The sequence below is a fragment of the Metarhizium brunneum genome, chromosome 2 (assembly GCF_013426205.1).
Source record: "Metarhizium brunneum chromosome 2, complete sequence".
Classification (NCBI taxonomy): Eukaryota; Fungi; Ascomycota; class Sordariomycetes; order Hypocreales; family Clavicipitaceae; genus Metarhizium; species Metarhizium brunneum.
This window is the reverse complement of record NC_089423.1, coordinates 2228881-2245904: the sequence shown is the minus strand read 5'-3', so window position 1 is coordinate 2245904 and position 17024 is coordinate 2228881. Positions and strand designations below refer to the sequence as shown.

General features: G+C 52.4%; 8 protein-coding genes across 8 annotated transcripts; 5 read left to right on the top strand and 3 right to left on the bottom strand.

The window, feature by feature from the left end:
- Positions 1-831: 831 nt before the first annotated feature.
- ADE2 (Phosphoribosylaminoimidazole carboxylase) lies at positions 832-2788 on the top strand (the record flags this gene model as incomplete). The annotated part of the gene is made up of 3 exons (XM_014691541.1): positions 832-1760; positions 1811-2510; positions 2582-2788. 3 exons carry the CDS (start codon positions 832-834, stop codon positions 2786-2788), a joined length of 1836 nt encoding a protein of 611 aa, XP_014547027.1.
- A 614-nt stretch (positions 2789-3402) lies between these two features.
- Positions 3403-4734, bottom strand: pnbA (Para-nitrobenzyl esterase; the record flags this gene model as incomplete). The annotated part of the gene is made up of 1 exon (XM_014691540.1): positions 3403-4734. One exon carries the CDS (start codon positions 4732-4734, stop codon positions 3403-3405), a length of 1332 nt encoding a protein of 443 aa, XP_014547026.1.
- A 711-nt stretch (positions 4735-5445) lies between these two features.
- On the bottom strand, positions 5446-7065 carry nuo-51 (NADH-ubiquinone oxidoreductase subunit; the record flags this gene model as incomplete). The annotated part of the gene is made up of 3 exons (XM_014691539.1): positions 5446-5615; positions 5687-6674; positions 6763-7065. 3 exons carry the CDS (start codon positions 7063-7065, stop codon positions 5446-5448), a joined length of 1461 nt encoding a protein of 486 aa, XP_014547025.1.
- A 489-nt stretch (positions 7066-7554) lies between these two features.
- Positions 7555-8139, top strand: dctn6 (Dynactin subunit 6; the record flags this gene model as incomplete). The annotated part of the gene is made up of 1 exon (XM_014691538.1): positions 7555-8139. The coding sequence occupies one exon, from the start codon at positions 7555-7557 to the stop codon at positions 8137-8139; it is 585 nt and encodes a 194-aa protein (XP_014547024.1).
- Positions 8140-8223: 84 nt separating this feature from the next.
- Positions 8224-9926, bottom strand: Adhfe1 (Hydroxyacid-oxoacid transhydrogenase; the record flags this gene model as incomplete). Its single annotated transcript, XM_014691537.1, has 4 exons — positions 8224-8651; positions 8721-9358; positions 9427-9824; positions 9897-9926. The coding sequence occupies 4 exons, from the start codon at positions 9924-9926 to the stop codon at positions 8224-8226; spliced, it is 1494 nt and encodes a 497-aa protein (XP_014547023.1).
- A 960-nt stretch (positions 9927-10886) lies between these two features.
- Positions 10887-11192, top strand: BAPA_1 (Beta-peptidyl aminopeptidase; the record flags this gene model as incomplete). Its single annotated transcript, XM_014691536.2, has 1 exon — positions 10887-11192. The coding sequence occupies one exon, from the start codon at positions 10887-10889 to the stop codon at positions 11190-11192; it is 306 nt and encodes a 101-aa protein (XP_014547022.2).
- Positions 11193-11260: 68 nt separating this feature from the next.
- Positions 11261-11713, top strand: BAPA_0 (Beta-peptidyl aminopeptidase; the record flags this gene model as incomplete). The annotated part of the gene is made up of 1 exon (XM_066130180.1): positions 11261-11713. One exon carries the CDS (start codon positions 11261-11263, stop codon positions 11711-11713), a length of 453 nt encoding a protein of 150 aa, XP_065986291.1.
- Positions 11714-12469: 756 nt separating this feature from the next.
- EXOC1 (Exocyst complex component 1) lies at positions 12470-16958 on the top strand (the record flags this gene model as incomplete). The annotated part of the gene is made up of 4 exons (XM_014691535.1): positions 12470-12590; positions 12777-14794; positions 14858-15987; positions 16040-16958. The coding sequence occupies 4 exons, from the start codon at positions 12470-12472 to the stop codon at positions 16956-16958; spliced, it is 4188 nt and encodes a 1395-aa protein (XP_014547021.1).
- Between the last annotated feature and the right edge of the window lie 66 nt (positions 16959-17024).

Genomic DNA, 17024 nt, shown 5'->3' with positions numbered 1-17024 from the left:
AGCCACGAACACGGATTACGTGAAGGTATACGTGAAGGTAACCGTAAATGTCACGGTTGAGCTAGAGCCCGACCTAACAGTTATCGCGGAGCCGAAAATGTCTGGTGCCTGTACAGATGCAGTCTGGTGCCAATTGAGTGAGCTGCGAGCAATTGGCCCGGCTGCCTGTGCTCACTGCTGACTGATACTCATGATGGCCCGCTGGGCTAGACCATGACGAAAAACTCAGAATACGTAGGCATACTATATATTCATGAGGTTTACGCTCGTTAGCATTTGACGAGTCCCTCAATTCTTGTCATCTCTCCATGACCTTTATCTCTTCTACTATCAACATTGAAGATCGACCCTGAGTACACAACATCTCGTGTCCTCTCCACTATAAAGCTCCCCGAAGCACTATAGCCACTCACTTACTAATAACATCAGCCACAACAGTCAAACTAAACTTGGAAGACTAGACATCAATAACTTGACCACAAGACCAACACGCTACCTAATAATACCCATTACAACCAAGTCACCTGTTACAATATTCAAGGAGGTGTCAGCAGCGAAAACCTCTACAATAAAAGAGAAGCCAGCTTGAAAGCGGAAAATCCTGATTCGAAGGAAATCAATCATTTATCAACTTGTTCCTCGACGTCAATAGCACCAAGTGCAGGCACTAGATAAAGTGGGCCTTGGACCAGTTGACCCCTCATGCCCCTCCGGCCCCAAATCGGAGCTGCCCCATAAAAATTTTTGAGATTCGAATTACGACTCACCTTTGTCCAAGTCTTCTCACGACATATCCAATTCTGGCCAACACGCACTCCCTCATAGCTTACAATGAGCCCAAAAACTCCTGTTGTTGGCCTCCTCGGGGGCGGGCAGCTAGGGAGAATGCTTTGCGAGAGCGGGGCCCCTCTTGATGCTCAGATTGCCGTTCTCGACGCCGAAAATTGCCCGGCCAAGCAAATCAACAACAATCGCCATCATGTCACCGGTTCATTCAAAGATCCTGTCAAGATCAAAGAACTCGCTGCCAACTGCGACATTCTCACGGTTGAGATTGAGCACATTGAGACTGAGGTTCTCGAGGAAATTGACACCAATGGCGTACAAGTTCGCAACGCTGATGGGACCACGACAAACAAAAAGGTCGCCATTCACCCCTCCTGGAGGACTCTTCGTCTTGTTCAGAACAAGTACGAACAAAAGGAGTATTTAAAAAACCAAGGAATCCCAATCGCTGAACAAATGGCAATTGAATCTGGCGACGCCATGCTTGCTTCGATGGGGGAAGCCTCCGAAAAGTTTGGCTTTCCCTGGATGCTGAAAGCCCGAAAGGACTCCTATGACGGCAGGGGAAACTTCAAAATCTCCAACCAAAAAGATCTAGAGCAGGCAGTCAAGGAATTCGGCAATTTATCATGTTATGCCGAGAAATGGGTCCCATTTGAGCTGGAACTAGCCGTCATGGTCATCCGAACAGAAGATGATAGCGGCAAGATGAAGCGTGTTGTTCCTTATCCTGTTGTCGAGACGGTCCACGAGGATAACATCTGTTCAAAGGTCTTCATGCCCCCGCGAAATGTATCCGAGAATGTGTGCAAAAAGGCGCAAAAGGTTGCGACATCTGTGGTCGAGAAGCTTTGGGGCAGAGGTGTCTTTGCCGTCGAGATGTTTTTGACAAAGGAAGGTGATATAATCTTCAACGAGTGTGCCCCTCGACCCCATAATAGCGGCCATGCCTCCATCGAGTCTGTCCCGTACATGTAAGTGAACCCACTTGTAGCAGCTTGGAATCGCAACTCACTTGCAATAGGTCCCAGTTCAAGGCTCAGCTGACTGCCATCCTCGATGAGCCCCTTCCCGAAGTTTTAGAACCACACGTCTCGTCCAGCATTATGATCAATATTCTGGGCGGCGCTGACCCAGACTCTCACCTGCCTCTTGTCGAGAAAGCCAAGTCCATGTATGGCAGCAGGACAGCCGTCTATGTGCACCTCTACGGCAAAGAGTCCAAGCCCAGCCGCAAGATTGGACACATTACGGTCACTGGTTTCGGTTCAATTAAGGATTTGGAGGCGTTTGCTCAGCCATTGCTCAAAATGGTAGACGCCATTCGCCAGGAACGACTTCAGGCATCAAGCAAAGCATTACGTGTTCAAGCTGCTCCTACCCCGGGCAACCCAAAGGTAGCCAAGGGAAATCCTCTTGTCTTGGTGACCATGGGCTCAGATTCCGACCTTCCCGTGCTCAAGGCTGGTATAGACATCCTAAATCAGTTTGGCGTTCCCTGGGAAGTTGATATTACCTCCGCACACCGAACGCCTGCCAAGATGGCGCAGGTTGCCATCGATGCGGCAGATCGCGGGATTAAGGTGATCATCGCAGCGGCTGGCGGTGCAGCTCATTTACCCGGCATGTTGGCAGCGTACACACCTCTGCCTGTCATTGGTGTGCCAGTCAAGGCTACGCACCTGGATGGATTGGACTCCCTTCTCAGCATTGTCCAGATGCCGGTATGTAACATTTGATCCTCCTTCTCTTGTATGCATTTATCGACAACAGCCTGGTCGCTGACACTTCAAAGCGCGGTGTGCCCACTGCAACCGTGGCAATCAACAATTCCACTAATGCTGCCTTGCTCGCCATCCGATTTCTTGGCGCCTTTATCCCAGATCTACTGGAAAAGATGAAGAAGTACCAGCTGGAGATGGAGCATCAGGTCAAAGACAAGGCCACCACGTTGAGGGATATTGATGTGGATGCATATCTGGCAAAGATGGGCAAAAAATAAGGATTGTACATATGTGGCGAATATGTTTGCATTTGGAAGCACACAGTCCTCGACAAAGATATTCCCGTCCTTCATTCGACGCAAAAGATATGTCAACGCCATGCTTTGCACCTCAGGGCTCGAAGATGAGAAGCCACTACGAATGGATGAACTCGGCTGCCGGACTTGAATCCCGTGGCAGGCCTCGAGGCAAGCAGTTTTGTCGTATTGCGCGACTTTCCACATGCGGTCAACTCAACTCGCGACGGGCAATTCAAGTTCTGTGTCGTTCGTACCTACAGCCGATGTTGGATTCACAGAACAGGCCACACCTTGAATCAGAAAGTCAACCTTTGAAGGCTGAATTTGACATTTCAACCGTGACCTAGACGATGGTGCCTACACTACGGGGTAACCGACTATCCATTCCTATTGCATGACGGTAATGGCGTCACTACAAGACTACGTGGCCTCACCCGAAAAAGCGAGTTATATCAATCCTGGACTGAAATTCAAACATGTAGCTCCAGAATAGAACAGGCATACTTATCGGGGTAGGTAGACAGAATGATACACCAGCCGCATACATCAGGACCTTTATCAGTTTGGCACATCAACCCCTCAGAGCGAATTTCTCACATCTTCAAAGCAAAGCCCTCATCAATAACAAATTCCCTCCTCCCAACATCATCCCCCCTCGCAAACGCAACCCACAAACTCTTCACTTCATCCCCAACTCTCTCCACGACCTCGTGCACGCCATTGCCCTTCATCATCGGCGCGTCTTTCCAGCTGGCCCAAGTCCCCAGCAAGAACGGCATATCCACTGTGTGCGCTGCTCCCCAAGGGCTCTGGTCAGGCGTAATGTTGAACTCGTAAAACCAGGGCTGCTCCACTGGCTGGGCACCTTTGATCTTTTGATATAGCTCGTTGGACTCAGTTTTAAACCAAGCTTTGCCGATATACTCGGCGGGTGACGATTCCATCTCTGCCGGCCGTACCAAGGGGTCCATGTTGTTGAAGAGCGGTACAAACGCAGTTCCTTCGTCTTTGGTATACCCTATGAAGATGGGTACACGTCGAATCGCTTCGTCCAGCCGCTTGTCAAATGTCTCTGCATCTGGCAGCGGATCATGATTCATTATGGGGCCAAACGACAAGCCAGCCGTAGCAAACGACAACCCCTTCATCGCCAGCTGGCCCTGGATCGTCAGCAATTCCTCCACAGAGGCAGCCCCGGGATCCCCGGGCACCAGCTCTGAAGCCAGACTCTCCAAAGCATCCAGCATCTCTCGCCGATCCGATAATCGCGCCCCCAAAGGCGTACTCTGCATGACGGCCCTTTGGAACAGCCCCTCTGCCCCATTCGCCCCCATCAGACAGTATATAGAATCCGCGCCGGCTGACTCTCCGAATACACAGACCCTCTTTGGGTCGCCTCCGAAGGATTCGATATTCCCCTGAACCCATTTCAAGGCGGCTATCTGATCCATCAGCCCCAGGTTGGCGGGCGCTCTCCCGCCGATGGGTTGGTAACCCAATATCCCCAGGCGATACGTGATGTTCACCACCACAACGCCCTTCTTTGCGAGTCCCGCGCCGGAGTAGCAGTCGAGATCTCCTGCGCCAGAGGAATACCCTCCTCCGTGGATGAATACCATTACCGGCAGAGACGGCGATGGGTTCGACGCCGGCGCGAATACGCTGACGCGAAGACAGTCTTCCGACATGGCTCGGCCTTGGGCAATGGGGCCGTTGAGTGCGTCCAGACGGGATTTTAGTTGCGGGCATATAGGACCCGGTTGGGTGAAGTCCTTGACCGAGGACCAATCTGCCATCGGCTGAGGCGGTTGGAAACGCTCGGCTTGCGCGTAGGGAATGCCGCGCGCTACGAGGATGTTGTCATTTTTCAAGACGGTAATTTTGCCGTTTGCCAGTTGGAGTGTGATTTTCGATGCGTCTGCCATGGCGTAGGAGTGGTGGCTATCCCCGAGTGTCTGAAGGATGAGGTGTTGTTGCACAAAGTCGATTCAACATGACCAGTTGAAGAGTCGGCGGATATGCATATATATATGCCAAGTACCTACTTGGGCAGGTAGTCAACGTCGGCCAAAAAAGCCCCAAGAACCCCAAAGAAGAAATCTTGACGTCAAAGATGTGCATATTATCTATCGGCACAACTTTCCAACACACGCGGTAGAGACATCCTCCGTCCCTTCCGGTCATCGGGATGATCCGTCACTGGTCGCCACAATGGAGAGGCTACGGAAGCCTTTCCTGTTTGGCATTGGCAAACATCGGCCGTGTAACCTCGTAATGATGCCGCCGCTTCAGAACGTGAAACGACAAATAAGCGCACGGCGATCGGGACTTTGGACCGGGAAGCGCGAGGTCCGATTGTCCGATGTTGTCGGCGTATCGGAGCACACTAACCATCACCCAAGAATCGTTCAACAGGATGAGACGTGATTGATAAACATCAACGATACAGTAGCATTTAGAACATAGTAAATACAACTCCAGCGACATCTGCTACGTTTTGCAGTGCATGCCGGATGTAGGTATGGGGCTCCCAACCATAAATTCTTGCGGCGCTCCGAAGCATCCAACTCTCTTCTCTTCCTCCATCCACAGCCGTCCCCTCCGTCTAGTCTAGATGGACAAAGTACGCTTTATAATTACTGGCCAGGGGAAACAAGCTTGCCTTGTGACCTCGTGTTGGCCTCCCATCCACCAGCCAGAGCTGCACCGCCGTTCTCCTGAGCAAACTTCTGCATTCTAGCCTCCAGCTCGGGTCGGAAGTGGCGGATAAGACCCTGGATTGGCCAGGCGAAAGCCTCTCCCAAAGCTATGCGTTATTTCAAGTCAGTCTCGCAATTGGCTTTCGTACTGGTTCGGAATAAGAGTGTTTGTGCTTACCGCAAATGGTGTGGCCCTCAACCTGCTTCGTCAACTCCTGAAGCATATCGATTTCCCGCTCCCGTCCCTGACCACGCTCGAAACGAGACATGATCTGCTCAGTCCATTTGCTGCCCTCGCGGCAGGGAGTGCACTGGCCGCAGCTCTCGTGTCGGTAGAAGTGGCTAAGTCGGGAAATGGCACGGACAACGTCGGTGCTCTTGTCCATGACGATGACAGCAGCAGTTCCAAGACCAGACTGGCTATCCTTGAGAGCATCAAAGTCCATGAGCTGGTCGTCGCAGATGTTCTTGGGCAAAATGGGCGTCGATGAACCACCAGGGATAATAGCCAAGAGGTTGTCCCAGCCACCACGGACACCACCGCAGTGCTTGTCAATGAGTTCACGCAGGGGAATGGACATCTCTTCTTCAACTGTGCAAGGGTTGTTGACGTGGCCAGAGATACAGTACAATTTGGTGCCTTGGTTGCGCTCACGACCGAAGCCAGCAAACCAGCTTCCTCCACGGCGACAAATGGTAGGGGCAACGGCAACAGTCTCGACGTTGGCGACGGTTGATGGACATCCGAACAGACCGACGGCGGCAGGGAACGGGGGCTTGAGGCGAGGTTTGCCAGGCTTGCCCTCGAGGGACTCAATCAAGGATGTCTCCTCGCCGCAAACGTAGGCACCGCCACCACGGTGGATGAATACGTCAAAGTCGTAGCCGGAGCCGCAGGCATTCTTTCCGATCAACCCGTCTTTGTAGGCCTCATTGATGGCGTTCTGCAAGACGGCAGCTTCGTAGACGAATTCACCTCGAATATAAATGTAGGCAGCGGTCGCGTTCATGGCTCGGCCGGCGACAAGGCAGCCTTCGACAAGTTTGTGGGGGTCCTTTCGCATGATTTCGCGGTCCTTGCAGGTTCCGGGTTCACCCTCATCAGCGTTGACAACCAGGTATCGGGGTTTGGTGTCCTTGTCCCAATCCTTGGAGTTCATAAAAGACTATATATTTTGAAAAGAAAGAGGCAATCGGGTTAGAATTCAGGCGTCTCACAGTGTCCCTGGGGCAAAGTTGACAAGAGAAACATACCCACTTGAGACCAGACGGGAAGCCGGCACCACCGCGGCCTCGTAGGCCAGAGGCCTTGACCTCGTTGATGATCCAGTCGTGGCCCTTGAGTATAATTTCCTTCGTTTTATGCCAGTCGCCCATCTTTTTCGCGCTCTTGAGGTCCGGCGGGAATCGGCCGTAGAGATTCTGGAAAATACGATCTTGGTCCTTGAGACCTCCGTACGTGCGCTTGGGGGTTCCATCCTGCACTGTGGCGAGGCCCCTCGCGGCGTTCCGCGAGAGACTCACGGCCTTGCTTGGCGCCGCTCTCGAGGACAGCATTATGTCGTTGTCCGGTTGGGCGGCGGGTTGGGGGTGGTGATGAGGTCGTGGATGTGTCGTGAAGATGCTGTGCGGTACTTGGCGGCGAGATTTGTCCAATGTCAGCGTCAGAATTGCGGGCAATCTGGTTGGCCAATGCTAGGTGTGGGTTATACCGCCCGCATTGTTAGCCGCTACGTAATGTACCTCCTAGATAAAGACGGACGCAAAGTACTCTCCATCACAGCATCTGGTCATAGAAGGCCCCACAGTGTCCCCGTTTCTCCTTCCCAACCGATGCGAGCTAATATTGAGTGGCAAAGAAGTTGGTCTCCAATCGTGGAGCTCTATGCAACCTTGTCCCGAAACGCCATCGTACCGGACAGTTTGCGTGCATACCAAGGGCGAGATTTTGGGCCCTTCCTCAAGAATTATGAGCCTTGCGGCAACCATTGCTAAAGGCATAGGGCCATAAATTTTCCAGGTTGCTCATTTCATCATTAGCTTACCATGTCGAGCAAGAGACACTCAATTCTCCCGGCCATTGACCGCAGTGGTCCAAAGCCACCCGTTAATTTCTCGTCGTCGCTCACCATCTCCGAGAATGCTATTCTACAAGGCACACATTCCATTACGATGCAGTCAGAAACTGTAGTTCATCCTCGGTCACGGTTCGAATCCAATCTCGGCAGCATACTCATAGGACGACGGTGTATCATCCACGAACGAGCTTACATCGGAGCGCGTCCTGCCGATTTAGATACCGCCAAGCCAGGAGGCGTTGCACTGGGAGACTACGTTGTCGTTGAGGTTGGAACAGTCATTGAGGCAGGCGATACCGAAATTGGCGAGGGGACTACCTTGCAAGTCGGGTGCAAGATTGGCAGCGGCGCCAAAATCGGAAGACACTGCACAATCTCCCAAAAGTCGGTTATCCCTCCGGGTGAACATCTGCCTGATTACACCGTGGTTTACTCAGATGGCTTACGCCGATTGGATAGCCGCGGTGTCACGGACATGCGGAAACTTGGACTGGTTAAGCAAATTGCTGTTCTAAAGAAAATGATACCCAGCAACCCGGACAAGTTCAAGTGATGCAACGAGCAAACCTCGACATGCGATATTTACCACATCCAATTTGTACCATCAATACGCTAGATTACATATATGCGCGGAGGCTTAGTGATTCATGGCGTCTTCGAAGAGTCTGCGGAGCTGTTCCTTCTCAGTTTGCAGTTCCTTATCTAATCCTGGAGCCAACATGAGTACGCGAGCCTGCGGAATGGTGCCTTCGACAAGGGCGTCAATGTGCTGGCTGCCAAAGCCAAGCTCTTTGAGACCTGCGGGCTGGTCACCTAGGTCTGCAAGGAACTTGGTCAATGCCTCTGCCAACACCTCACCAGCACTTTCCAGCTTCACATTAGATGTGTCAACGCCAAAAGCCTCAGCAGCTTCGAGATGTCTCTGGGGATTTGAAGCAGCAGTGAATCGGAAGACAGCGGGAGCAGAAACAGCGACGGAGACGCCGTGGGGAATCAAGGGTGCCGGCACGTCGTAGCCGGCGTGTTTATATCCAGGGTTCTGTCCAGAGATGGGATAAGACATGCCTAGGTAAAAATATCAGTCTAAAGCCCCTGCTACTATTGCAGCGTGACAATGGGGTCGGTTTGACGTACCGTGACACAAGTGAACGCCCGCGTTTCCAAAGCCGACGCCAGCAAGAGTGGCCGCAAGGAGCATCTCGCTCTGCGCCTCAAAGTCATCGGGATCCTTGACAGCTCGAGGCAGGTACTTGACCGTGCGGCGAAGAGCATGGAAGGAGAAGACATCCGATATGGGATTGGCACCCTGATAAGCCGGTCTCATAATTGGGTTTGGTGGACGGGGGGTGCGCTCATTGTAAGGAATGGCCGTCCAAGACTCCAAAGAGTGGCAGAGCACGTCCAGTCCGGAGCTGGCCTTGACAGCAGCAGGCATGGTACGTGTATTGATGGGGTCACATATTCCCAGCGTAGGCTTCAAGTTTCTGTGAGCGACACCAGTCTTGGCTCGCTTGGACACAAGGTCAAAGATGGCTGTGCCAGTGGTCTCACTTCCAGTCCCCGCAGTGGTAGGAACAGCAATAAGCGGGCAAAGAGGTTTGTCGATAGGTCGGCCCTTTCCGAGGGGAGCATTAACAAAGTCCAAAAAGTCAGCGTCGGGGTAGTTCAAGTACAGATTCATTAACTTGGCCGTATCCATGACCGACCCGCCGCCGACGGCCAGGAAGGCGTCTGGCTGGTACGGACGAACCCATTCGATAGCTTCCTTGATTCTGTACACCGAGTCAGCCTCGCATTATGATATCTCAACAGCACACAACCAGTCACACTGCCGACTTACGAGCTGTCTTTCGGCTCGATTCTCACATTGGAGAAGACCTCAAAGCTGATGCCCTCTCTTGTCAACCCCTCCCTCACCTGCCTCATGGCGTCCAACTTGTCCACAGTAGGATCCGTGACAACACACACCTTCTTCGCGCCCATGTTTTTGAAATCCATGCCGACTTCCTGGGTTACACCCGGGCCAAAGCGGATGGATGAAGCCGCCATCTCAAAGGCATATTCCTTCAACCCTTGGTTGACGGATGTGGGGGTAGCATATTGCCGACGACCTGCCTCCCTCGCACGGGGCACAATAGACGGAGGGGCTTTGTGATAACCTGGGTTGGAGTGGCAGGGACATGAAGGCGGGTGTGTATATTGAATCGTACGAAGGAGGCTCGTTGCCCGCTTCGCAGCCTATTCCATGTACATGTTTGTAAGTCATCATGAGTTCACGTTGTCTGCGTTTGGAGGAGGAGGATGGCTTACGTTAGGAATCACACGGACGGGTGCGACCATGGTGGTTTTCGTGCCGGGATTGATGTGTAAATGGTGCTCCCAGTCTCTTGGGTTGGGGAAGTATTGACAGGTGCAGACAGCCAAGGTGGTGTGAGATGGAGATGATGGTGTGGAGGGAATCCACCGGTGCGGAGTGGTTGAGCCTCGGGTATTGATTGATTGAGGCTGGTGAGCTGGTGAGTGACACGCGACCCGGCTGTGGGGGAAGCTTTTTTGAGTTTCACCCGGTGTTGAAACAGAAAAACCGGGGTCAATAATTTGCAGTGTCTTGCGTGGGGATGTGGATGGAATCATCACATTTGTACGGAGTACGGAGTACACGTCGAAGTAGTACTAACTCAATTGATGTGCTGTGTGCACCAAGTTACACGTCAACAGTAGTTGAGCTGGTCTGGAACACCACAGCAATCCAACGGCTTACCAGTCAGACAAGTCAACGACCGTCATGGCACACTTTCAGGTAGCATCATGCAATTCGCTGTCCTATGAGGCGGTCACCGTGTGTATTTAACTGACCACCTTGTCTCCGGCGTTTGAGGTGCCAATTCGGCACGACGCTTTTTGTCTATGCTTGCCCACTCTTGATCTGACTTGGACAGAGAACATTGAACAGACAGACAGTCCATCATGTCGTCGTCTGCTCGAGCTCGAATTAGACATGCCCTTCCTCAACTTTCACTGAGGAAATGGCCACCAGGGACGCTCAACTCCATCACGGACGTGCAAGGTGTTCTTGTTCACACAGAGTCTATTCATACAGATGATCAGAGTGTCAACAATAGGGTTACAACAATCCTGCCTCGGAAGAACTGGCACGAGCATGCAAGCTTTGCCAGCACGTTTCGCTTCAATGACTGTGGCGAGATGACAGGCACGCATTGGATCAATTAGACTGGTCTCCTCACATCGCCCATTATCCTGACGAATTCCACGTCGGTAGGAGATGGATACCGTGGCATCATGGAGCATGCGTATCGCAACTTCACCGATGAGAAGACCGGCGAGATGTTCATATTCCCCGTCGTCGCGGAAACGTTCGATGACTACTTCAATGACCAAAGCAAGTTTGCAGTGACGCCGGAGCACATTATTCGAGGCGTTAACAAGGCGACGGCAGAACGAGTGCCAGAGGGCAACACCGGAGGTGGAACGGCAATGTTATGCCATCGGTATAGGGGCGGCACGGGATCAAGCAGCAGAACGATCAATGGATACGATATAGGTGGTAATCCGGCAACGTATACCGTGGGAGTGTTGGTGCAATGAATTATGGCTGCCCCGAGAATCTCCACGTCGGCGGCATACCACTTGGCCGGATCCTCAAGGAACCGGAAATGGAAATCGCGTCTCTAAAGGATAGTAGTGATGGATCCAAGGAACCTCGCAAAGACGGCAGCATCATCATTATAGCAACAGATGCGCCTCTGGTCCCTATCCAGCTACAGAGGCTTGCAACACGCGCGACAGTCGGGCTAGGCAAGGTTGGCGCCTACGGGAGGGACATTTTCCTCGCCTGTTCAACCGCAAACAAGATTGCGTTCCAGGAGTTCTCAATGCAGGGACAGAGCGGGCCAGCCGTAGACCAGTATAAACCGTTTCCGAGAGCTATTCAGATGAGCGATAATGATTCAATCAACTGTCTGTTCGGGGCAGCTGCGGATGCCATCGAGGAGGCAATCTACAACAGAGTTTGTATGGCTGGGACAATGGCGGGAGTCAAGGGTAGAGCCGCCGAGGCAATAGATTTGGACAAAATGAAGGAAATCGTCGGCGCACGACTGGTTTGACGGGGTCGGAACCGTTGGAACCGTTGCATCATCACACCTGATACAGAGGCGTTTGAAGTTGAAGCCGGTGACGATGCTGATGGTGCTGGCACATAGTTTCGCACAGGCTGAGGGTTGACAATGTAAATCACCGCTTCTGCGGTCAAGTAGCTTTAAGCGTCCATGGGCCGATGTGATGGCGGCTGGGATGGATGGCTGTTGAGATGATGGCCCCTCACGGATGAAGCGACAAGGGAGATCCCAGTTGAAGTTCAATGTTGTTTTCTGGAGCTGGGCGGAAGGGGTCATCAGATGACGGCACTGGGAGGTACAGAGTACCTGAGTACTTGAGTTGACGTACCGAGCATTTCTAGAGTACCAACATTGAATGCTGGGCGTGGATGGACCAACCACAAGCCCGGAGCTGCACCCTCCCTGTCCCGCCCACCTCACCAGTTGACCAAGTTCCAGCCCCAGACAGCCAGCCCTCCTGATACTTGTCCTACCTCAATTTCTACCTCAATCCCAACCTCAACCTCGGCGACGGCTTTGACGTCTCCATATCGAATCTGCCGAACACGCCTGTCTGTCATAGTCTAAACCGTTGCTGCATCTCGAAGCTGCAGCGCGCAAGCACAGGCAGAGTCTCCGTCATAGCCCTGCTGATCTCCGTCACCCTCCCCCGTCTGCGTTTCCGTCAGATCGACGACCATGCTCTCGCCTCCTGTCTCCGTTGCCGACTCCCCTTCATGATCCCGCTCGACGACGCGCTTACAGATGGACCGCGGGAATGGAGCCGGCCCTGGCGCTACTGCCGCCTCGAGGGCGGAGCGATTCGAGGATGAAAAGCGCCGCATAATCGAAAGCTGCTTTAGCAAAAAGGACACTGATGGCTCCCGTAAGTGCTTGGCCCGATGCTGTTCCTGAAGCCGCTGGCGTCAAGGAGTTTGGGGTATGGGCTTGGCAATGCCACGACTGAGCTTCTGGCACACACGAGCCCTGCCTATCCAATTCACAGCCCAAAAGCCTCAGGCTTTGATATGTCAAATCAAATAATGGTAAACTAACCTCAGGGACACACTAGTTCTCGAGACCTACATCACCCACATCCGCACCATCGAATATTCCTCCCATCCGTCGACCCCCCCGCCACCGCAGGCTCGTACCCCCGAAGTCGAGAAAGCCAGAGTCATCATCGTGGCAGTACGCAAGTCGGGCCGGGTTCGCATGCACAAATCAAAAGAAAATGCCAACGGAACCTTTTCAATCGGCAAAACGTGGAACCTTGATGACCTGACACATATTGGCTCCTTCACTGGACCCCAGGTGAAGCCAAACAATCGAGAATGGGGAGGCGACACTGGCTTTTTGGTAACTCTTGGCAAGCCCTACTACTGGGAGGCACAGACCGACAAAGAAAAGAAGTTCTTCATTGCCAGCCTAATCAAAATTTACGGAAAGTATACTGGCGGCAAGACCCCCGAGCTGGCCGGTTTTGATCAGAAAGAGCTTGACCAAGTGTTGGGCGCCGGAAGACGACCTGCTGCATCTGCATCACGACCTCCTCCGCTTGAGCAAACTTCTAGTCAGCAAAGCGTAGTTTCGGGTTCTCCAGCGCCAAGTATTCCGCCTGTGCCCTTAGCTTCGCCGTTGGTGCCACCACAGATTTCGAGTGCGCCTGATCCCGCTCGGTTCCAGAAGAGCCCTGTGGCTGTGCGACAGCCGTTGAACGGCGGCAATTCACCTGCAGGTAGCTTCGAATCGGCAATCTCAAGGGATCGTCCGGGGGATCGTCCGGGTCCAAGATGGACAAACCAAGCGAACAGGAGTCAGGATTCTGTGGCCAACTCATTCACTACCGCGAGAAGCGAAGATACGTCTAGTCAACCGCCTCGTTCTCGAAATGGTATGAATGGTCCTGGGGCATTTGGGCGCTTTGGGGACTCCCGAGAACCTCCTGAAGCTCCTCAAGAACCGCTTCCCACACCTCCTCCTCCTCAAGGACCTCCGCAATCAGAGGGGAAGCCACCGCCAGAAAGACGACGCCCGCCAATGGATCCCACTCGACCTCAAGACCGCGATCTTGTTCCTCCGCCCCTGAACAGTCCAACAGTGAGAAAGGAACCTGTTGCCCCACCACCCAGAAGTAGTGATAGAATATCACCTAGGACCGATACTAGCCAAACGACTCCCGCACCGGCAGACCGAGTCATGCCACCTCTAACAATCCCGCCGTTGGACAATTCAAGATCAGAGAGCATTAATCTTGAAACTACAGTAGAGCCAACCAACAGCTCTACCACTTCATTATCAGTTCCGGCTTCTAACGATACTGGACCTGTTTTGGAGCCGCCGCCCGAGCCTGAGGAAGACACACGACCAGGATTAGGGCCTATGATCAGACAAAAGAAGTCAAAGGGTGATATTGCCGGAGCGCTATGGAAAGCTGCATCAGCTGCCTCGGCTTTTCGTCCTCGTCCAGGTGGTGCCGGAGAGCGTTTACGTCAAGCGCAGCTTAAACCTGAGGGACCTGACGGCATAACTGGCGTCGTACCTGCGCCGCCTCGCCCCGCCACCCCTGACATATCTAAACCCGTTTCCGGCCATGTGGAAACGCCAACTGAAAGCCCGAAGCCTGCTGCTGGCGGCTCACCGGCTTCAACCCGGACTTCTACGGCGGTTCCAGAGGTAACCGTTACTATTCCAAATGCCAGTCAAGCAACGACTGCTGAGCCAGACAAAGGCAAGAAGGAGGAAGCGCCCAAAGAAGAACCAAGAAAGTCTATCGTGACAGGGAATGATGCGAAATATCTACAAAGTCTGAGCGTGGACCCGAGCCTTCTCGATGATCGGAGTGAGGAGTTTGGTAAGTGGCTAGACTATTTTGGCTGGGTCCCCGGAAGGCAAATGCGCTCTCATTCGGCCGAGGAGATAAAGACAGATGTGGAAAGAGAGATCAACAGAGCTCAAGCTGGTGGTTGGCTCGCCAGATTTCAAGAAGAAGACGACCGAGTAGAAGCTATCAAACGGGGCATCGATCTAGCCATGGGAGAGTGTGAAGAGCTGGATAATCTTCTAACTTTATACTCTGTCGAACTTTCGGTAAGACAAGCCAGGGACACTAAATATTTGAGGGTAAGCTTCTTGACTAACACATTCTACTAGACGCTGTCAGATGACATTGCCTATATCGAAGCTCAAGGTCAAGGTCTTCAAGTGCAAACAGCAAATCAAAAGCTTCTGAAAAAAGAATTGGAATCACTATTAGAGACTTGTGCTATTACAGCAGGAGACCTGGAGGCTCTGCGGCTCGCACCTTTGGACAATCTGCGGGGTCTAGAGGATGTCGAGGCAGCACTTGTGATACTCTTCAAGGCCATGATTAAAATTGACCCTTCTTTAGGAGGTATTGAACCAACACCAAGTACTAAGTCTAGCACCAACCAACCCCCGGTTTTTAACTCTGATTACGACAACATGAGAATCGTGCAGGAAAAGAAGCAGATGTATCTTCAGCAGAGCGCATTCTTTATGCAACGACTTGTTGAGTTCATGTCTCGCCAGTTTGATGAGGCGTGCGCCGGTTCAAAACGTGCGCTAGAAGGTGCTCTCTCCAAAAAGGTCGACTCGTCCCACTACGATGCCGGCCGCGAGTTGCTGTGGCAGTACAGTCCCCTGATGCTGTATGCTCGAGACGTTGACTTGAACAATTGGAATCACCTCATCCAGATCTATCAGGACAAGAGCCACCCGCTGTACAAGGGCCAATTCCAAAACGTCGTTAGTATATGGCGTAAGAATGCAAGAAAGACAACAGGAGAAGAAGCCGAACTCCTGTTCTCATCACAGGTTGAGAAACAACAAGAGGGCGTCGCAACCGCCGCCAGAAAGATGACAGTGAAGCGCAGTCAGACCCTGGCCAGAGCTCTTCGGTCGCCGCTTGCAGACAGCGGTAACCGGGCCAATCCAGAGAAATCGCCTACAGCCGACAGCAGAAGCTTTCCATATGAAGTATTCTCCGGCGTATTGGATGACCTTTTGCCGTTGGTTGAGATGGAACAAAACTTCATCATCGACTTCTTTCATGCGACTACTCTGGAGCAGGCCGATTTCACTGATGCTGTGGCTGTGAACGCTCCTCGAGACCGACGCGGAGGGGATTTGAAGCGCCACCGTCTGATGGAGCCAGATCGTGACTTGGCACGAAGAGTGACTCGTTCTATGGAGGTGATATTTGCCTTCCTTGAGTCTGAATTGCAGCGACTCATGGAATGGGTGGTTGGACAAGACCCATTGTAAGTCGTTGTGTTAAATACGGACCGACTCTCATACTAATCATATCTATAGACAAGGAGTCGGTGTTCTCGCAGCGCTTGAAAGGAAGCTGTCAGAAATTAGTCAATCTAACCAGGATTACCTCAACACATCATTGCAAAAGCTGCACAGTCTTCTGGAAGGTCGCTTCAGCAAGTTTGTGGAGGAGCAGATCAAAGCCATTGAGGAAACAAAGGTCAAAATTAACAAGCGAAAAGGAGTGATTTCCTTCTTCCGCGTCTTCCCAGCATTCATGTCGGCGGTAGAGAATATGATGAGCGGGCTCGATACGAACTCGGCGCTCCGACGCATGGTTGACCGAGAGTACGATCGCATTCTCAAATCCATGTTTGACTCGCTCATGGTCATTGCTCGAGAGCGGCCAGCTGTTGTGGGCGTGTCCACCGGGCCGGCTGATCCTGAGGACAAGGAAGCGCTCAATTTCCACATCTTGCTCATCGAAAATATGAATCATTTCCTTGAAGAAACGGATACGCGGGGCCTTGAAGTGCTCGAGGAGTGGAAAGACCAAGCTAACACCGAGTATCATGAACACATGGACATGTACCTCAGCGCTGTCATGCGCAGGCCCCTTGGCAAGCTGCTTGACTACCTTGAGAACATCGAGGCACAAATACAGTCGGGCAAATCACCTGCGGCCATTGCGCAACAACCGTCCAACGACAAGGCCATATTCAACAAGATTCTTGGAAACTTTGATTCCAAGGAGGTCCGCAAGGGGGTAGAAGCCCTGCGCAAGCGTGTTGAGAAACACTTTGGCGATGCCGATGACCCTGCGCTCAGTCGTGCTCTAGTGGCAAAGGTGACATCTGAATGTGAGAAATTTTATCTCAGTGTGGAAACCAGAATCGGGCAAGTCACCACGGATGTGTACGGGGGCGATGTGCCGTTTGAATGGCCTAGAGCTGATGTCAAGCTGGCCTTCAGATAAGTGGCCAGAATGGGCAGATAGAAGAGCTTTCATTATTGGGAGGAAGCATCATTGATTTCTGATTGG